At 39.8% G+C, this 22914-nt stretch overlaps 1 protein-coding gene across 2 annotated transcripts in view; it reads right to left on the minus strand.

Annotated features, from left to right (window-relative positions):
• LOC149463631 (LIM domain transcription factor LMO4-A) overlaps positions 1-22105 on the minus strand; it is a 36118-nt gene extending 14013 nt beyond the window's left edge. Inside the window, exons 1-2 of one of the 2 annotated variants that reach the window (XM_089675211.1) lie at positions 21971-22105; positions 11625-11868 (exon numbers count right to left, since the gene is read on the minus strand). In XM_089675211.1, the coding sequence (XP_089531337.1) occupies positions 11625-11860 (236 nt within the window). In that variant the 5' untranslated portion in view covers positions 11861-11868; positions 21971-22105. Of the gene's footprint in view, positions 1-11624; positions 11869-14742; positions 14765-21970 lie in introns of those variants that run through there. The other variant, XM_089675210.1, reaches the window with a different exon arrangement.
• Between the last annotated feature and the right edge of the window lie 809 nt (positions 22106-22914).

A 22914-nucleotide genomic window follows, 5' to 3' on the forward strand; every position in this document is an offset into this window, starting at 1 on the left:
CCCCAGCCCCTGCTACCCTGTAGCACTAACTCTAATTAATTGGAAAGACCTGCACACTATGAAGAGTTTGTCCCAGGAGGATCGTAAATACCAAATTCCGAGGGAAAGATGAGTAACAAAATCAGTTCCAGTGTAATTATAGGAGAAGCTCACTTTTGGTCTGTTAGGGGTTAAACCTGGCAAAGCAGATCAATCCTGAAACTGAGAATGACAAGTGATCATTAACCCTTTCTTGACTGCTAACAGAACTAAACTGCAATAAGCTGGCTCTTCCGGTGTCAGGATGGACATCTACATCTGGAATTTAATAACTGCTCAGTGTCCTTCTAAGTAAAATCCCACACACCCACTTGTTATGGATCCAGGATCTCTGTTCTCCCAGCTTGTGAACAGTCATTCAGCTGCAGTTATCCTTTAAAAGAAATACTGGATAGATATGATTGCTACATTGACAGTGGGCCATAAGCCACCAGCAAGAGAGTGGAAAAAATATGAGATTTCAAGTCTGTTTCTCTCAAAATAAGACCTGCTAATACTTGTAGTACTGCTCTAAGCAAAGAAAGTGAATGTATATAGTCCTGCTGTTATGTAGAAATGGGGTGCTTGCTGAAAATATCACCAGTACTTTGTAGTGTAAATGGAAAAATTGCCCAATCCAGTCTATGTGGTTAACATGTGTAAGATGGCCCCATCCTTGCACCACACCACAAGCCATACCCTCTGACATGTTTCGCCCCACCCACCGGGGGGCTTAGTCATAGAGGAACACTATGTCTAAAACTAAGACTGTTGAAAGATCTCTTAGACCATGGGTGTCAAACTGGCGGCCCTCCAGTTGTTGCCAAACTACAAATCCCATGAGGCAAGATTGACAGTTACAAGCATGACTCCCAAAGGCAGAGGCATGATGGGACTTGTAGTTTTGCAACAGCTGGAGGGCCGTCAGTTTGACACCCCTGTCTTAGACAAACAGCACCAGAAAAGTGGATTTATGGAACAGGATTTATTTTTTCATATTTGTATTTATTACATATACAACACGTCTCCCGTACATTATTTTCGGAGACAGGTTGACACAGATAAAATAAATTATGGTTTCTTGAATGATTGTAAGAAACATTATTACAAGGAGATTGAACCCTAAGAGCAGTCACAGACAAGAAACCCATCACCCAGCCAATTAGCCTGATCTTTGAAGAAAGAGGGATCAGACTGGTAAGAACACTTGGTCCAATCACGGTTTCCCATCTCAGACCAGATTTTACATCTATGCATCTTTCTAACCAATCCTCTCGTCTCCTCCCGCATAGGGAAAACATGGAGGCTGTTTTTGCTGACCTGTTTGTGAAAATACTTGCTCGGCCATCATACTCCCCTCTACCTTTAATACTCTTAGTAAATGACCAAGGAAAAGCATGCAGTAAGGAACTGAATGCAGTAAAGAACCTCTGAGTTTCTCATCTTCCCTAATCTACATCCATGTTCTAGATCAACCACTCACAATGTATTGATGACAAAGCATCAGAAAAGGCAATCAAGCAAACAGTATTTTCAGAAGGTAGCCAGGAATGATGGTCCCTATGGGGACCATTTCCGAAAAGTGGAGCGTGCAAAATCTGGTGCAGCTCTGCATAGTAACCAATCAGCTTCCAGGTTTTGTCTAAAATCAGACTTAATGGTTATAAAGGCTCAAGGCTCATTCTATGCATGGAGGTAAAAAAAACCCTTTGTGTGCAGCAGCCCCACTAATATTTACCTGAGACCCATCACGATCCAGCAATGTGCACGAGAGTCTCGGATCTCTGGGGACTCTCCCTCCTCATTGGCTGAGACAACAGCAAGAGTCATTGGCTCAGTCAATGAGGAGAGAGGAGAGGGGGTGAGGCTGAGCCACGTCTCTGTGTGTCAATGGAAGCACAGAGCAGCAGCCTGGGAGCAAGCCTGCTTGGGTGCCCCCATAGCAAGCTGCTTGCTCTGGTGGCACTTGGCAGGAGGGAGGGGCCAAGAGCGCCAGCAGGGGACACGAGAAGAGGAGGATCAGGGCTATTCTGTGCAAAACCACTTCTCAGAGCAGGCAAGTATACCATGTTTTTTTTATTTCCTTTAATATCACTTTAAAGCTTTATTAACCCTAAATCCAAAAATATAATATCTTGCACCTTACCAATTATTAGATGTGGTGGCTGCATTCGTTTTATTTTAGGCTTTTGCCTTTTTGATTTCACCTAGGGATCTGGCCAGTAATACACCTCTTGAATTAGAGCGCCCCCACTCTGGATGGGGGAGCACAGCAGACAGCAGCATTGTCAGCCTGAGGCAGTTTTTTTCCTTTTGGGATAAAGTTTTTACATAAATAAAACTGATCATTGTAAGCACCCCTGTTAGTGGTAAATGGTTTGTCTCATCCCTGTAACTGATACATCTGCAAGAGAGCTTGTTCTTTATAAAAAAATAACAGACTTACCGGCCAGATCACCAGATGAAAATAGAAGAAAGCCTAAAAAAGAAAACTAATGCAGCCATCACATCTAAGAATTGGTAAGCTGTAATATAATAAATGTTTGCTTTAGTGTTTAATGTCGCTTTAAGAGACTGCTGGGCACAGAAACCAGAGCTTACTGCCTTCCCCCTGGAACTCACAATGTTACCCCCAACTCTGCAAATGTACTACAAAAGTCTTGTTACCTTTTCTCTATTAAAAAGGAAAAAGATGGAGATGGGCTACATGATTTTACTATGGTGAAAAGATTCTGCCTTCTAGTGTTCAGTAATCTTGTTCTTGCTTGCAAAGATCTGTCTCTGTTGAACTCCTAATAAGCCCAATCGCCATAAAATGGGTTTCATCAGATTAGAGGTGAATTGAATGCACTCAGGTTGCAATCCTAGTATTAGCAGAACACAGACTGCCATCTTCTTTCCTGGACTTACTGTCCTTATTTATACACCTGCATCACCTCATTAAAAATATTCTCCCGTGATATCTATCTCTCTATATATGTATATATCTATATTTGTCTATGTACCACCCCCACCAGCAAAGCCAAGCCACCCTTTAGCAAACATGGGCAAGAGAAAGTGGCTTGAAATTTACACAGCGTTCCCCACCTCCCTTCGTATCACTTTAAGGAAAGAGAAAAAAAAAAAAAGTCCTCTATTAAATGAGCTTCTGCCTTTATTAAATGTTTTCCCTCCGTCTCCTTGAAAATCTCGTCTGAATCGGCCGTGTAATTGATGTGAGTTTGCCTTTAATATCCTGTTCTCTGGCTCTTTGACACAATCCTAGTGCAGCCGCCAAACTGCCGTCCAATCTAATAAAGAGGCCCCCGTAATGAATTTTCGATCTTAATTTAAACAGTAATTTAAGCGGGGAAGGAGAAGGGGGGGTGGACAAGAAAGCCCTGTTATTTCTTCCAATTGAAATGTGTCTTTCAGAGAGAAGAAGTGAGAAGAGGGGGGAGGGGATGAGAATAAGACAGCGCTGGTCCATGGAACTCAATCTGTAGACCGCTCACACCAGTGCTTCGTCACGGGAGTAGAGCCGAGTTAATTAGCTTGATCACCGTTTGTCGCTTACGTTGTTATGGAACAGTGTCAGTCTCTCACAAGTGGCAACCCGTTGTCTATACACAAAGCGGCCGGTTGATGATATCACATTTCAGGCTGTGGCTTTATTTGATAAGACAAATTAACATAGAATTCTAGACCTCTGCACTCCGAGTGACAGTTTTAAGCAAGCGATCGTTGCATGCGTACACACTCTACACGACCCAAATGTGCATGTTTGCATAAAAAGGGAAGAGGGGCCGATGCATCCAGTGCCTTCCTTATCTTAGGGAAAACACCTGTAATCTGCTTAAAGAAAATCCAATTCAGCTGATCGACTCCTATACGTGTCAGCAAAGTATTTTATTGTCTGCGCCATGCTAAAAGACCAGGAACAGCAGCGTCTGTCAGGCGTGGCACTATAGGCCTTGTTTAGTTTATTGATTCTAGGGGTCTCCTGCAATAAAGCAAAAGATAAACCTGGGAAGGATTGTTCTGATTGATGGTTGTTTTTAGTTGCAATAAGGGCAACATTTTTTAAAACACCACTAAACACCACTAAATGTGAAATGATCACACTTGGGATTTTAATTATCGCACCTGAAAATGTAACGATGGTCATAGATGGATCAAAATTTGGCTGGTTCAGCAAGGACCAGATGGATTTTGATCCATCTTTGGCCCTTCCCGCTTGACAGAGGTTGATCTAATGTTTGACTTCTGTTGACTGGGAATGTTGGAAAATATTCATTTGATCAGTGGCTGCAGCCAATCGGAACTTCATGGGACATGTTACATGAACATTCAGAAAGTGCGGCAAGTCTTGCACAGGTGCAATGGAAAGCTTGCTGTGAAACACCAGGAAGTCACAACCAGCTTCCCACATTCAAGATGGTGGTGCCTGAAGACCAGTGAAGAACCAGCCTGGGTAAGGACAGCACTGGATCCATGGGCTGGTAAGTGGCAGTTTATTAAAAGTCCGCAGCTACAGTATTTATAGCTGAATATTTTACATTTTTTCTGAAAAGACACAAGGTTCTCTTTAATGTCCATATTCCATGCAATCCTTGAGGACAGAATGCAGAAAGTATAGTACAGCACCACTTGGTAGCAGTAAGGAAAAGTTAGATCTTCTGATTTTTTTTGCTCCCTGTAACCTCAGGACAAGAAATGAAGTGAGCAAGGAAAGAGACAGCAATCAATAACTGACAGAGCTTCTAACCTCTCCATACTCTAAAGCCTAGTACAGACCATGAACAAAGTGGATGGAAAATACCACTTTTGGTGCGATTGTCTAATAATTTGATCGTTAGTACACAGCTTTAGAGAGCCAATCATGATAGTTCATGCGAAATGATCCGAAGGGACAAGCATGAATATTTTTGTCATATGATAACAGAACAAATGATTTTCGTGTAGTCTGGTCAGTACACATCCATAAAAAAAAAGTGATCAAGAACGACATTGCTCGGAAATGAAAGAATACATTACATCATTGCAGGAAGTTGTATTCTGTCTTAATAAGACTTTTTGTATCTTAGTAACCTATTTGTCTTCAATATGAGACTAGCATACAAAAAAAAGAAAAAAAATTGACTATTTGTTTGATTTTTATTTGTCCGAGGCTTAACACATAAGTGCTTAAATTGCTATCTGTGCACCCACTGGATGGAATTTCAGTGACACTGTTATGAGGCAGGCTGGCATCTCGGACAGAGTTATCCAAGTAGTGCCTTCATCGTACACATAGGACAGGTGAACAAGCAGAAATTAATACAGTTGGTGGTGAGACGAGGATGGAACCCAAAACTAGTTCCAGGAATTCATTTCAGGGAGTAGGGGGGATTAGAACAGGGACAGGCCTGTGGACCAGTGGACCTAAAATGGTTGTCTGACTTTAGTTCTACTTTAAAGGTTAAGGAGTAGGTAGGTCTTTCAAGAGTCTGATTGCTCCTACACATACGAAGTGCATCTACAAGCTGTGGACCAGGGTATCAATATCATGGCAGAAAATCTCCCCTTCATCTTTTTAAAGAGGCCTGAAAATTTACCTGGAAAACCCGTACACCTGTCCCCTACACAAAACCGCTGACCAGTAATGGCCTTTGTTGTCACGCTTCTGCCAACTGGCTGTCCAACACAAGCCTTGAAGAATCTGCAAGGCCACTTTTTCTTTAAGTGCCTCAATTTTTTCCAAAGTTGCGTGGTTTGGTCTTGGATATCATTTGGAAACAAATGGGTTCAATAAATAAGTGTGGGCCATGCTGGAAAATAAGGGGATGATCCAGGAGGAAGTATCATAGCTGCTTCAAAGAGCTGATCCCCAAGGATGTGGGTGAAGAATCCATTGACATCAGACAGGCTGAAACAGGCACAGGGACTGAAAGCCTTTGAGGTAGAGCTACCCTTTAACCTATCTGCTGCTGCAGCTTACATGCAGAGTTCTACGAAGTGAAGTCAGGAAAGAAAGATTCGATGCCCAGCCATGCACACAAAGGGTTAATACAGCTAGCTTCAGGGAGAGGAGGAGATGGTAATTTTTGGAGGTTTTTCGAGCCCTCCTGGTGAGGAACGGAATTGAACTTAATAGAAAATAACAGCGGCTTAATTGATGCCATATGTTTCAATAACGCCAACAAGTAACTTCACCTGCCAAAGGGCTGGGGGGGAGGGGGGGGGGTTCGGTTGTTTCAGAATTAATATCCAAAGACCCTTTTGTGTTGATGTGACTAAGCTAGGAGTGCAGCGTTCCGAATGAACTCTGCAGGGTTTAATACAGCTGGGGGGGGATGGGGGATGTGCAAGTTTAATACAGCAGTACAGTACAAATTCTATTACACAAGCATGGATGCACCACTATGAGCAGCGGTGCTGTAACGGTATCACAGGACAAGCCTTTCAATGGCAGTTTTCTGCCACTGAACAAACCCTAGATCCTACCCCATTACAGCTCCTGACAGGTTTGCATATAAAGTATAAAAGGATGAAGTGACAGAGCAGGTACCAGAAGCTGACACATCATAGACAGCAGAGTGAAATCCTAGCACCATTAATGTTCCCTAAAAGGATCAATTACCTTGCATACGTTTAAATATACTGTTATAGAAAAACATGCATCCAATGTAATGTTTTTACATGAATTTTGTATATTTTGCGCACCATGGCGTTTTAAGTCATTTACTGTCTTGACGCTTTTCCATTCATGACATTTTAAACGCACATTCACCATATTTTTCTCACCGTGAGCTTTCACAGACCAAGTGCAATGAAAGCAATACTTTTTTATGTTTGTTTTTTTTATTTTTTGTTAGTCTGTGCATTTTGCCTGCCTTGTGAATTGCTGGAATATGAATGAAAAAGAGGCAGTGGGAATAAATCAAAGCAGCACATTTACACCTTCGCTGAAGGTTTTTGGTGTGATGTTTACAGTGAGAAAATCAGTCAAACTAGAAAGTGAATTTCTCCTTACCCCTAAAGCGAACTCTTCACTTTCACTTAGAAGCTTAACTCTTAATTTGAAACTTAAACCTTAAACTTAACCCAATACCTATCATACCAAAACTCATTAAGATCAGTGTTTTCTAAGAAAATGGAAATGTAGAAGTTGATTGACCACACCTAACATTCTGTCCAGCAATGCCGCCATCGGACAACACAAGCAGTCCCTCAAGAGTGTTCTTCAGCTTACAATGGTTGATCCATATTGGGCTATTGGATTGTTTTTAATCACGGGTGTATATGTATAAGCATTGGGCCCTTTCTCATGGGGTGGGCTCTGTCCGCTGATCCCCTGCTGATCAGAGCAGAGCTGGCAGACGACAGGTCCGGGTGCACTCAGTTTATGAAGAGCAGATATGGACTCTGCTCTATGGGCAGTCGGCTGCAAATTGACTCCGCTGTCCATTTATACCGCCCTCCATTCCGATCCACCTAGAAGGGGGACAGATCCCCTTCCATTTTTTTTAGTGGACCGGATTGGAGGTAGGCGGGTGTAAAAGGACACAAGCCAGTTTACACCCTCCTAATTGGAAAGGAATGGCGCAGCATTGTTTTTCATATATATAGAGACTGATTAGATATTCACACAAGTATCTACACTTATCCACACATACAGGAAAATGTACATAAATATTTGAATAAATAATATTCACTTTTCTAGATATTTTAACACAAGAGTAAATTTTATTGGTGGTCAAACACAAAGTTTCCTTGGGGGCTGAAGGCAGAGCGCAGGAGAGGCAATAGACAGAGAACGTCTTATAGTGCCAGGATCAGCAGTACAGAGCTACCAGTACCATATACAATTTAGAACTCCAGAGCTTCTATATCCATCTATCTATAACTGTATCCCAGCTGGCTGAAGCATACAGTCACAACTGGTACTTCCTAGCCTTGGAGTAAATTATGTGGTTCCTCATTAGTTCCACATGAAATCCTCAGATTGATCTGAAAATAGATTTGTAATTGTATTCTGCCCGGGGTTTAAAGGGCCATATAAAAGTTGAGCACCACCGCAGCTGCTGTAGAATAAGTTCCAGCTTGCCTGCGGGATGAAAATCTGGAACTTAAAGCAGAACTCCAGACCAATAAAACTTTAATCCATGCTTAAAAAGCTTACCATAACCTCATGCACACCAGGATGGGCATGCCAGCACTGTAAGCCAATCAGGTTTTAACTTGCGTTACTCAATCTTTCAAGCAATGGGAGCTTGAGCTGTTTAAGAAAATTAAAGGGCGTATCCCAGATTGGTGCTACTCATATACAGTATAGTCCAATTGGTTGGCCAGAGGAGTAAGAGAGTGGGAGACACTGCAGGCTGAATCGTGAAGTCATGATGGCTGCGTAGTGTAGTGGGTGTGGGTAAATCACAACAGTGGCTGAACTCAATTAAATATCCTAACAGGCAAAAATGTTCACATAATCTGTGTTTCTACTGTGTAGTTAGTAGTTTGGCTGAAGTTCCACTTTATATATCCAGAATGGAACTACGTGAAAATATAACTGTACTCACCATTAGCTAAACAGGGCCACCCAAAACCTAGCACTAAGGAAAGCTGCAGATCTATGGTGGTTGTGACAAGATAGCAGGAGAATATGTCTACCAATATTCTTGTCCCAAGGGGCATGAAAAGTGGTCTACCAATATTCTTCTTTTGCCAAGGTAGCAAGAAAATGGGTCTACCAATATTCTTCTTGTGCCAAGGCAGCAAAAAAAAAATGGGTCTACCAATATTCTTCTTGTGCCAAGGTAGCAAAAACATGGGTCTACCAATATTCTTCTTGTGCCAAGGTAGCAAGAAAATGGGTCTACCAATATTCTTCTTTTGCCAAGGTAGCACAAAATGGGTCTACCAATATTCTTCTTTTGCCAAGATAGAAAAAAAATGGGTCTACCAATATTTTTCTTTTGCCAAGGTAGTAAAAACATGGGTCTACCAATATTCTTCTTTTGCCAAGGTAGCAAAAAAAAGGGTCTACCAATATTCTTGTGCCAAGGTAGCAAAAAAATGAGTCTACCAATATTCTTCTTGTGCCAATGGGACAAGAGAAAGAGTCTACCAATATTCTTCTTGTGTCAATGGGGCATGATAATGGGTCTACCAATATTCTTCTATTTTATACCAACAGACTGATTCTTGCATTTGTCCCCAATGGAGAGTTTCCCTTGTGGCAGAACAGGAAGTGGTGGGAAATCTCTCAAGCAGGGACACAGATAGCAACAAGATGATGGGGGAAAGGCTAAAAGCTCTGTCAGTTTATTTTTACTGTAAAAGTGATAACTGCTCTTCTCATTTCTTATCCTGCTGTCAAACAGAAACTGAGGTGAAATCTCCCCAGTAGGGTGATAGACGGCAAAAAAAAAAAAAAACACCCACACACAAAACACTAGACAGAGGTATTTATTTATTGCTCAAAATATCACATGTGGTGAGCAAAATGTGAAGGTGACCATTGTGGACCTTTCCTAAAATACTAGCTACCCGGTTGTCATGCCAATTCATCAGATTCAATGCATTCTAGTAATTTTAGAAAGAGGTAAAAAAAATTACAATCTCCATAATTTCCATAAAATTATAGTATCAGATTATACACTATTATAGAAAAAAAAAAATAAGTATCGCTCCCAAATAATGAATAAAAATGTCAAGGGATCTTTTTTATATCCAACTTTTAGTGGGTAACTAATATATTTCCAATTTACTGAACTAAAGGGAACATGCAGTAAAAAGGATTTAGCAAACTAGCAGCTTTACCAGACGCCTACATATCCAGAGCTCCCCTACAGCACGTTCGCAAACACCAACATACTATTTGGTACAGCTTGTCGCCCACTCTTGTGGCAATGTTTAGGTTGGCAGATAGGTAACGTAGGCATCGTGTATTGCTGGATGTAGGTGGGGCAGATGTGCTCATTCTAAGCTGCCAGTAAGTGGAAGTTCTTCAGCCAAAATGAATGCTGCCAATTAACTTGATGCACAGGTTGACTTTAGTCACTTACTTTTCAGTAATGCCGAAATGGAGTGTTGTAGAGGGAAAGCAAAATGTTACAATCTAACCTATGTACTGTATATCTCTAATATATTTGGATAATTTAGTCCCTTTATTAATGGTTTGGCCCAATGTGGAATAGTAATTGCGGCCATGCCGACTAAAATAGAGTATATTTTCATTTGAGAAACCCCCAGCTATATGTTTGTTATGTGTTCCCATTCACACAACATACCTAAAAGTTGTTTAAAAAATTTTTACCGCTCTAGTTTTCTTTGGAGAAGGTCTTACAATTTATAGGCAGCTTAAAATGGTTTAAAAATAGCTTGTAATGTGCAATTAGGCCCCATTCACATCTGGTGATTTGGAATCATGGGCAGAATCACTGCGATTCCAAATCGCACTGCGATAGTGACAAAATGTACCACGTGATTGTTGCGCAAAGGAGCAGGAGCTTTGAACGTTGCGGTTTGCCGCGTGATGTATTGCACGACAACCACAGCAGAACCACACTGTATTTAGGTTCATTTAAACATGAATGGCACCCAAACACGTGTGGTGCGTTTTGCCGCTATAGCAGTGCGATTTAGAATTGCGATTCTGCTTGCAATCCCAAATTTCCAGATGTGAATGGGACCTTAGGGGACAGATGTAGATACAGATTTTTTTTTTTTTAGAGGCAGTAACATACTACCCATGCCTTGAGATTTTTAACCCTGACAGTGTGCACATTTATTTATTTCAAGTACTTATATATCGCCATCAATTAATTCAGCGCTTTACATATATATTGTACCTGCACATCAGTCCCTGACCCTCAATCCAGTTTACAACTGATAATGAGATCTGCCATTATGGGCAGAACCAATTATAGTATCCAAACATAAATCCCTAGCCCTGTTTTAGTATTAGAAGGAGAAAATTAGGGAGGATTTTAAGCAACAATTTTTAAATATCAGTTTAAGTTATGCTATGAGAATAGGAATATGCAGGCGTTATCCCAACTTGGCTGTTAAAGGGGAAATACACTTTGAGGGGGATTTACTAAAATTGAAGCATATAAAATCTGGTGCATGCTCTGCATACTGTAGAAACGAATCAGCTTCCAGGTTTTATTGTAAAAGCCTAATTGAATACTCTGAAGTTAGAAGCTGTTTAGCTGCCATGCTCAGCTGCACCAGATTCTGAGTGCACCAGTTTTAGTGAATCTCCCCCTTTAAGTCTCTTTCTAAAAGCAAAAAAATAAATGCCAAAACAAATCAGGCTGTTTAAGTGCATCTAAGAATCAGGTTGTTATTCCCAGTTTAAAAACTGCATCATGCTGCAGTTTTGATCCTGGCTATCTCCATCTTTTTAGACTGATGGCCAGGGGGAAGCAGATTACAAGTGCAGGATCAATATTCAGTCTCTCTTCTGTTTTCATCAGAAAAACAGAAAACAAAAGACCACATAAGGGAATCGAGACTACCTAAACTGCCATAAATAACATGTTACTTTATTTCTTCTTGACAACACAGCGAAGACAGAAAGATATTCAAATTCATTATTTATTAAGATCTGTGATCTCTGAAAGTGTTGCATGTTCACTCACCGGATATAGTCATTTCGGCACAAGATCATACCGCTTTTTGTGTAACACGAAGTGCCAATTTCCCCCAGCTGAGCCTGGCAGCAGGAACACTTCAGGCACCGAGTGTGCCAATACCGATCCATGGAATACAGAAGGAACCTGTCGGCAATTTTCCCCCCACAGCCGGCACAGGCTTTGGGAGGGGAAGTGTTACTGGTGACCGCCGTGGTGCTTTCCGATGTCCGGCTATTCACCATTCCTGATTCTGAAAGAACATAAAAGAGAGAGGTGAACATGATTAAATGCGGTTCCCCAAGCCTGTGCGGCCAAGCTGCGCTGCTGTTGTAATTCTCCTGTTACAGTTTACACGGAAGCATAAGTGATTGAAAGAAGCACTTTGCTCAAGCACCAGAAAATAGCTTATTATACAGACATCCCCTGAGAGCACAGCTAATCACCCTTGTATCGGCTCCCCCATACCCATTCTGAGCAACTCGTACTGCCTGGAGCAGAGCGTCAAAGCTCTAGCATGTAACCCATTACTAGGTACTGCTACCATCTTGCCAAAAGGCTACAGTATGACTGTTTAAGGCCTTCTTGGCTGTACAAGGGAGAGCAAGGGTGCTACATGTTAAACAATAACTCTAGCCAACACTGCTTGCAATAAGAGAATCATGCAGTCCAGACACCCTGAAAAATGTTGTGTGTGCTCATCCACTTTGTTTCATCATCTCTTGTTAGAGTGAATGTGGAGCTTCAGCTTAAAGAGTCTATATTTGAACTGTGGTGCATCCTGATTTTAAAATACATCATCTTAAAACATTCAAAAAAGGTACAGTCACATATTGAATACTGAGGCATTGGTTACTTGGTCTCTCTCGGTAGGGAGGGTCACTGTTCAGGTAAGTCCCTGTGGCAGATTAAATTACCAATGCCACCTCATTGGTCATGTAACTGGGGCTCAAAGGGAGTCCAAAGTCCTGATTTCCCACACATTCCTACTGAAAAGCTGCATATAGAGCCTAGGTTTCTTGTGGGATATGTGTCCCATATTTATGGAGTTGGGTCTACCAATATTCTTGTTCCAGTGGGGAATGTGAATTGGTCTACCAATATTCTTCTTGTGCCAAGGTAGCATGAGAATGGGCCTACACATATTCTACTTGTGCCAAGCTAGCAAGAAAATGGGCCTACCAATATTCTTGTTCCAATGGGGCATGAAAATTGGTCTATCTACATTCTTCTTGTCCCAGTGGGGTATGTAAATTGGTCTATCAATATTCTTGTGACGAGGTAGCAGAAGAATGGGTCTACCAATATTCTTGTTCCAATGGGGCATGAAAACTGGTCTACCAATATTCTTCTTGTTCCAGTGGGGTATGTAAATTGGTCTATCAATATTCGTCTTGTGACAAGGTAGCAGGAGAATGTGTCTACCAATATTCTTCTTGAGCCAAGGTAGCATGAGCATGGGTCTACCAATATTCTTCTCCCAATCGGGCATGAAAATTGGTCTACCAATATTCTTCTTCTCCCAGTGGGGCATGTAAATTGTTCTATCAATATTCTTCTTGTGCAAGGTAGCAAGACAATGTGTCTACCAATATTATTCTTGTTCCAAGGTAGCAAGAAAATGGGTTTATCAATATTCGTCTTGTGCCAATAAGGCAAGAGAATAAGTCTACCAATATTCTTCTTGTGCCAATAGGGAAAGAGAATAAGTCTACCAATATTCTTCTTGTGCCAATGGGGCATGATAATGGGTCTACCAATATTCTCCTAGTCCCAAAGGGGCATTTTTCTTCCGGTTTTCTAATAGTGTGTACCCAGCTTAAGCCCACAAGTGTGGCAGATAATGCCATTAGGAAGTCCTAAATGCCAAAAGAACAAATGAAAAGCCTTTAAGTATATCTGAAGCCAAACATTTTTTACAGCTTTATATATAGCAGGAAATGGTTAAAATCCATTGCAAGTCTGTGTCCCTCTGAAAAGATTTCCCTCCACTTACTGTCCTAGGGACACAACAGGATGTAGGAGGAAATCCTAAGACTGCAAAGTGTTTCCTCATATAGTCCCCATAGGTAGCACAGTCAATAACCTCCCCTAAGTGTGTATATAGTAAGGGCAATGGCATTCTGGATTTATATCGTTCAAATTAAAATAGATCACTTGAACTGCACAATCCACCCCCATTGTTCCAATTATTTCCAGCTTTAAGTGACTAGATAATAGAAGCTGGGGTAAACATTAGTCAAATTTACCATTTGAAAGGAGTTTCAATCTTCACCCCAAATGTTCATTATTTGGTCACTTGAAACTGGAAAAGAGCAAACCTGCAAAGGGCAGATAGTGTTTTCCATCAATAGCTGGAGAAAGCTTCTGCTCTGTGTATGAACAGCATCCAGGTAATTGGAGATATCGGTGCTGTAAGGTGTTATGTAGACCCCGATTAGTACAGCGTTGGGACTCAGCTATAGAACATTGGTGGAATTGGTGGCATCTCAACAGTCGCAGTCAATTTAGCACTGCATGGACAAAAACAACAAAAACCGCGCTGCGCTGAATTAACTAAGATATAACGATTGTTATTTTCAGCAATATGAGCTGAAAATAACGATCGTTACTGCAAATAAGATGTGTGCTCTTAGTGGCTTGGGCCTTTAAGTACATAGATTCTAAAGGGGCACTGTACTAACATGAACAGTTGGCAATTATCCAACATTTTATTGTTGCTGACCAAATAAGTGCCTTATGAGGCTGGCCTCTCTTTAGTCAGGAATCCTTTACATGAGCGATACACTTGTGTGCCACATTTGCGCTATTCTTCAGGGCGCTAAAATAATTGCACAGTCTTAGAAAAGGAAGCCTGTTGTGACAAAGATAACAGAGACTGCCTTCACTAACATTCTTTTGTAAAATGCCTAGCTGTTATTTCAACTTTCTGGTTTCACACTGAACACGTATGGTAGTCAAGAGATTTTACTTCACTTGCTACATGCTTGCTCCAGGTTGGTAACTCAAAAGAGTAAGGCAGCCAGGCAATAACCATTTTTTAGGATGAGGTTAACAGTAACAGCTGTATTTCTTTAAGGCAGGTTCCCTTTAACAGAAAAAAATTATATATCTATAATGCAATTACCTCCTCTGTACACAGATTTAATAGTCTGCATTTTGGTCTGGCCGTTTTGCTGGAAAACACAAAAAAAGATGCACATACTAAAAACTGAAAACCCAGCTAAATAAAAAAAAAATTACAATTAATCATAATTTTCTTTATTTTAAAGTGCTAAAATGAGTTCTAGAATATCACTGCACTTCCCAGGGCAGCCACACAGTGGCACCAAATTTGTTCCCCCTTGCTAGCACGTACACATGTATTCCTGGTCTTTTCTCCAGGCCTTCAGCAGTTCATCCAGGGAGAATTATCACCTAATTCTTAGTGGCTGATACCCATGTTACAGAGGCACCCCCTAAAACAGTCAAGCTTAAGGTAGATTTGCAGCATCAAGACAGACATTTGTATTTCAGATTGTCTCCTTTACACCAATTAGATTTGTTGGTATTATCCTGCATGGTAATGCTGGTGTGATAACTTGCTAATTTAGCCATGGCGTACGGCCTGTTATCCAAGGGGCTTGCTCCTGTGCAATGCCAATGGACCTTAGCTGTAAATCTTACTTTTTCCACAATCTAATATTAAGCTTTAATGGTTTCATGGGTGTGTTAACTGATAGTCCTCATGATATGGTAGACAAGGGGTTAAAAGCAACTGATGCCAGGAAATTTAGGAAAAAGGCTTGCTCCATTCTTGCAAAACGGTAGCTCAATAAAGGATGAATTCAGAAGATGAATACAGCAGGAGTTAAGGATCTAAGATTTTATAACTCGCCAGTTTGGAGGTCACGGGTGTCTTGGACATATGTGCTTGGACATGTGTACCCCAAATCCTTTTCTGTATGTTAAGGTACTCATAGTTCTAAGATGGCAACCTAAACACTGGACAATTGTGGCACCATGTACAGTATTAGTCCTGTTGAGACCCCCATAGATATATACCTTTTCGTTGGGAGAAAGGTGACTGGTCAGGAGTTCATCCTGGTCTACTACTGGCAAAAGCCGTGGAAGCCTAAAGACCTAAATCAATCTCCAACTGGATACTTATCTCTGACAAATGAAGGGTTATCCAGCTTTGCTACAGTTATCTTGCTTTTCTCACATTGTCGGTAATTCCTATTTTATTTTGTTGTGTATATAGTGCTGACGATGTCTACAACAATTTACAAAGACATTCACATAAATATATGCCCTCTAAAAATCAGAAAAAAAGTTTCCTGGTCTACGCTTTTATTTTAGGAAGTGGTAGAAAACAAGAATACCTGGAAGAAAGACAAACAGAACAATTCCGAAGTTTCACTTAGACAAAGCCTCAAAGCAAGAAGCTCTGCTGCTGAAAACCCATAGTGCTCTGGGGATCCTCTGTCACATAATAAATAAAACTGACCCAATAACAAAGTTTCCATTTTACCTTCTATCAGTAAATATTTTATCCCATCCTGAATTTCTGCAGCTAAGCGATGTTGGTGCTCTATAGGACGTTCAAACAATTGGATGTAGTAAGACCTGTCCATACATTGTTCGAACCCAGGGTTTCTCAACCAGGGTTCCTCGTGAAGATGCTAGGAGTTCCTTGAGCGAAAAGCAATTTCTGCCTCTCAGATACAGTAAGTTCCTACTGACACCACTGATCTTTTTAGCCATCTGTAAGGGGGTAATTCTTCCCAATGACCACAATTGTAAGGAGCGTTCTTCCCACTGACCTTCACAGTAATGTATCATTAGTTGTAGATAAAGTCATTTTTAGCAGGGGTTCTCTGAGACTGAAAAAAAATTTCAAGGGTGTTGAAAAGGTTGAAAAAGGCTGTTCTAACCTAACCTAACAACCAAACTGAACTTTTTAAACTAGTCAGATTATCAGTTAGCATTAGTCCTCATGCACACTGGATGTTTTTACAGTTGCTGTTTTTGGCATTTTTTTATACAGCTAGTAAACTCCCCAGCATGTTATCCTATGTGTGCATGCACACATAGGCTTTTGGCTCTGTTCACACCTATGCACTTTGATTTTTGTCCATTTTGCAGTGCTTTTCACAGTTAGTTTTGCATTTTTCTACACACATTTTTGCTATGTTTTTGCATTTTGTTTCTTGCTTTTTTTTTTTTTTTGAAAGTGGAATTTTTTTTTGCTGGGCAGAATAAAAATGCAAACCGCAAATCACGGCACAAATGCACTACCATGCATTTCATCAGATTCTCCATTGAACTCTATTGTAGCAAAAATGCTGTTTTTTGCTTTAAAAAAAAGTCCTTGACCCTTTCCAAAAACGCAGCAGCTCAAAGAAGCATAGATGTGAACATGTTCCATAGGAAACCATGTTAAATGGACTGTAGTGTGTTTCTGCAAAAAGCACTAAAAACCGCATTGGTGTGAACGGAGCCTTAATCAGTATTTTTTGGCAGGGGTGTTTTTATGGCTGGAAAGACCCAGAACTAGTGGGATTCTAGGAGTTTTTTAGCTATAAAAAACACTAACACTGGTAAATGTGGGAATCTGCAGTAAAACGCGGCAAACCATCATTTTTGGGCGTTTTTGTAATTTTTTTGTGTAAACACGCTAAAAAAAAAGCAAGCGTGGAAAAATCGCTAATGTAAAACCGCTGCAAAACTCGCCTTTTTTAACGCAACTTTACACAGCTAACGCTACCAGTGGTATTAAACCGTCCAGTGTGCATGGAGCCTTACACTCACCAGATCTTGTGTTTCTACATAATCTAAACGTTTGTACCCACAAATCTTTGGTAGAAACAGCATTTTCCCAGTTCTGTGCTGTAATAAACCTGAACAGAGAGGGCACCATCTCTCGGCCAGAACGGTACACTGGGTGCTGCACCTGCCCCCTGATGGTTTATTATCCCTATTATAGGTTTATAATTTATAGTTTCCCATTAGATTATCAACACAGTATTAAATAAGCACAGAAATGTAGTTGTAATATATAAACATATGCAAAAAAGAAAGTGTGCAGCACAATTTTCTTTAAAATGTTGTTCTATAATATATAACATTTTTACCATTAACATTTGCCAATATCAAAAACCGAAATGTGGACAGTGTTTAACCCGGAGATGTTAGTGCACACACACATAAAAAATGTTAGCTGTTTTGACATATTCAGCAGCACTGGGAATAACCAAGCACAGCAGGCATGCTTTAACATCTGTCATTAGAAGACCAATTGGTATGGCTGAAATTTTTGGCCAGTACCCTATTCTCCTACTTCACAACATACACTGCACAAACCAAGCAGTAGGTGGGATTTACTAAACCTGGAGAGTGCAAAATCTGGTGCAGCTCTGTAGAGAAACCAATCAGCTTTCAGGTTTTATTGTCAAAGCTTAATTGAACAAGCGGAGATTAGAAGCTGATTGGGTAGCATGCACAGCTACACCAGATTCTGAGTGCACCAGTTTTAGTAAATTTGTATTAGTATGTTTGTGTCTGCCAAAAAAAAACTGACCGATCTCCAATTTTGATTAAAAAAAAATGACAAAGCATCTGTAGTCTCCAAAAATATCCTGACTTAGGTGTCTGTCTTGACACGAATGCATAAAAAAAAACAAAAAAAAAAAAACACCATTCCTTTTTATGGACAAACTGGAGTGATCAATTTTGGGCATAGTATTTTAACATGCTGGAGGATATTAGACTCATTTTTTTTATCTTTTTGGCTTATGAAATCTCATTGTAATACTTGACTGTCCCAGCTGTGCTTGAATTGTTGCACTGCAGGCAGTGTATGGCAGGAATTATGATTTGTTAAGATGGTTACACATGTTACAATCAGATTGTACAACCTTCTTTAGATTGATCAACAGCTGAAGTAGCCAAAAGCCTACCAGTTTTAAACCAAATGCTACATAGCTGTTGACCAAAGTTATCATAAAATTAGATTGTAACACGTGTGACCAACTTTAAACTGCTCAACAACCAACTGATCATAGTCCAATGGTTATTGGTACTTAAATGGAGAAACAGCCATCCTGAATGGGCTCACAGCTGTTGTAGGCTATGATATGTCATACATATAGGGGTTGTTGCACAACTCTGCTCTTCTTACCAAGTTCTCCCAGAAGCCATGATTAATGCCATAAAATTGCCTTCACCAACTAACCAACCATAACAATTTTACATTGGGTTAACTTGGGACATTCTGCTAGAACAGAAAATATCTTTTCCTTATACCCCCAACAGCTGGACATTCACACAGGTTATCCCAGTGTGAATATCAGCACCCATTAAATACAATGGGGCACAGTGGGCTCAATGCCATATGCGTGCAAAAGTTTGCAAAGATGTGCAAGATTCTCTCTAAAACTAGCTACTTTGGTGTTATTAGACAGACCATTAAGAACTTGTACACGTAATTTAGATCTATAATTATTTTTGTTTTTTTTTATTATTAGATAGACCCTTGAGAACTGTTCTATATTAGATCCATGATGGTTAATGCATGCTTACTGTCTGTTAACTAGGTAGAACAGTACTTAACAAATTTACAAACTCGCAACAGCAAAAGACATATTCAGTAAGGCAGTGAGTGATGTACAAAAAGCAAGAAGATATAGCAGCCAGACTGGATTTTTGGTTGTCAATGCTGATTGGCTGCCAAGGAGTACTAGTAATAAATTGCGCATCGCTGCCTTGTACTAGGCACTTTGTGAAACTGCCTACTTTATATGGATCAATCCAGTATCCTGGATTTTTTGGACAAAAAGCACAGAAAGCGTAAGACTTCATTTAATTTTTATAAAGATTATTTCTAATATCATTGAGCCCAGATTGGAAGGCTATGTTGCGTTTAAATCAAAAGGTCCCCCAGCTCCATACGGGTTACACTCAACATTCAAATGCCGAATTCCTTACCGTTACCCCAGGGGGCCTGTGTGAAACTCCCCTCTTTGCCCCGATTGAAGCACCCAGGTCTCATACAAATATAGATCACCTTATAATCATCCTTTGTAACCCTGGATTGTACAACAACCAGTACTGAGTACCTCTCTCGGCCAACTCGAGGCCAGCATGCCATGAGTTAAACACTTAGGGATTTTGGTACAATTGCCCCATTATCTCCTTGTTTCTCAGCCTGCGTGAAACAGTTGCAGCTGCTTGTGAAACACAAGAAGGGATGTATAGATTCCCATTTCTGGCAAAAGAAGCCAGGCTCTTCTCCCAGCTCCCTCAATCTCTCAAAATAATTACAAGCTTTAGGCACAGCAGTTAGCATGTTTACAGCGCCAGTGCTGCGGTCACTATACCGCTCAAGTGGCGGTTGGTTGGAAAAGGGTCGGGATGACCAGAAAATGTGTCCACTTTTATCCAAACCCCATAATGTGTCTAATTTCTTTTTTTTTTACTGTAAACAATAAAGCAGCAAAATTTTGTATTCCCATCGCCGCACCAGCAAACACACAGCAACTTGCCAGCAACAAAAGCATGCTAATGTTTTTAATTTATCTGGCTAAAAAAATAAATAGTTGCTTGGATAATTCCCAGCATCCTGGAAAATTGTTGCGATCGACATTAATTCTGTTTGCTGCATGCGCATAGTTGAGTAACTGTACGTGCCAACTGTTGGATTATTGCTAACTATTCACTAGATAGATGAGGCGATTGTCTAGAAATGTTACCACTTTCAAGTAGTTTTTCATAGCCGAAACGGCAGAATGGATCAAGTCAACGCACCAACAACAGTTTATGTATTTAAAAGACAGAGGTTGGTAAGCTGCCTAAATCTGTTTAGCCATTTTTGTAACCGAAATATGCAATGGCCAGTGGCCACAGACTGTGGAAGAGCTTTACACACCAATGGCAGCCATCAGACCAGCGGTAGACTGCGTATGGCCATAAATTTTGTTTTCAGACGTTTTGGAGCATCTTTTGTAATTGAGCGCCAATCATTTCTTATCTATTGAAAAAAGGCACCGCTGGACAGGCACACGGTTTACAGCCCCATCGTTGGGTAAAAATTCCACACTACATATACACCCAACAGATCAAACCCCAAGACAGAATGAATAAAAAATATATATATATATAAAATTAAATATAAGCAGCCATATTTAAAATCAAACCCCTTAAAATGCAGGGAAAGTAATCCTAATCCCACTTTACTACCCCATCGCTTCCAATGGAGACGTATGCCCAATTCCAGCCAACATAAAAAGCATATTCATTCAGATAGAGTCATGGGCCAAGTTGAGCAGTAAACAAAATTAACCAATTTTCATTTGACAAGACAACAAAAGATAAATCAGTCCCTATATCTTTACACATGGCTCCTTTTATTTACACTGATCTGTAAAGTGTTTATTGTTTTACAGATTCTTTGCTGGAAAGCATAGCGGAATTTACTAACAATACAACATGCATCTTTACACTGTCTTAAGTGTTTACTACTGATCCTTTGATCGAAAGCAGAGTGCAATTTACTAACAATACAACACGCATCTCCATATCTATTGGAACCATCAGCCTTCATCCACACCCGGCTCTGTCTAGTTTTTTTTTTTTTTGGGGGGGGGAGCTATGACAAAGTTAGGAGAAGACCTTTAAATGCATTTTGTGAGTGCAAAGACAAGGGGATGCCCAACCGGCACCACACTTCCCATTTACAAGTCTCTTTTCTTTCATTTTCAGTCCTACAATTGCAACCCAAATAGATAAATAAAAAAAATTAAATATATATATATATATATATATATATATATATATAAATTTTAAATAATTAAAAAATAAATAACAAACAATAATATTTTTTAATTAAATATATATAATAAAAAATTATATATATACACACACACACACACACACACATACATATCTATATATATATATATATATATATACACACACACATATACATACACACACACACACATACATATATATCTATATATATATATATATATATATATATATATATATATATATATAAAAATTTGAAGTCAGTGTATCTATACCATCTAGCTCTAAATATAGATCACACTCATGAATCATAGAGAGCAAGCATGACCTGACCACTTTGTGTATTTTATGCGGTCACCCTACACTTTCCATTAGCAGTGTACACAACTATACACACAACACATTCCACTAACAGGTACATTGTAATGCACTCCCTACACAGATCTAGTGTGCAAGCTTTCAAAATCAGCAGCACAACTCTTTAATATTTATAAAAACAAAAAACAAGTAAAAAGTGTCTGAGCTGAATGCAGGTAACTATTGCAGTGAAACAGGATGATCTTTACCTTGGAGCTGATCCTGGTCTCTCACAAAGTGCCAGTAAGATCCACTAGATCCAGAGGCTTTTGCACTGACAAGAGTCCCAGCACACAGACAGGCTCCTAAGTTCCAGCAGCAACAAGATCTCTCCTACAAGGCAACATCCACTGAGTGCAGCTGCCTGCTAGCCTCTGTCTATATAACCAGCCTGTGACATCAGCACCAGCCCCAGCGAGCTGCCAATCCAGCTGCAGAGAGGCGTGGCCAGTGTCAGAAAGATAGATGGACATTTAAATAGTTAAAGGGCCTCTTTCCTGCCCTCATCAGGCTTCTTGTGTAATATTTCTAGAGCAATCACCCTCTGCTTCTTCTTTTTCTTCATCCTCCTCTTCCTCTCCATCATTTTCTATTATCATAATAATAATTATATTGTCACATGAAATGAATGAGCACCATCACTGCCAGCTGACTATAACACTCCCTATTACACAATCATTACTTGTAATATTGTATGGTATTATATTTTTTTTTTACTATGTGCACATTAGTATTCATAGAATCTTGGGTGTCTGTTATGAATGCATTATTAGTATTATGAGTATAAGAGCTAAAAAGGATTGCGCCTTAAATATTGTTAATGAGAATTTTCTGGTATTATCATTAACACATGCTAAGAACAATTTACAACATTACCAGCCCTGTGGTGCTATATCATTTTTATACAAATTATATTTCTTTTTAAGGATTTTCTAATAAATCCATTCATTTGCTAATCAGTACAAGAATACTTAAGAGAATATTGTATTAAGGATGGCAAAGGTAGTAAATGACTTTGTGATACCATTTTATATTTTTTTTATTATGATTTTTTTAGGTTATTGTGGTTTTTTTAATTTATTTTTTTCTTATGGTTTACAATATAATGCTTTCACTGGCAATAAAATAATATGCACAAAAAATGTAAAATATA

Source organism: Staurois parvus, unplaced genomic scaffold (genome assembly GCF_062004578.1).
Source record: "Staurois parvus isolate SC_StPar_1 unplaced genomic scaffold, SC_StPar_1.0 ptg000154l, whole genome shotgun sequence".
In the NCBI taxonomy this organism is placed as follows: Eukaryota; Metazoa; Chordata; class Amphibia; order Anura; family Ranidae; genus Staurois; species Staurois parvus.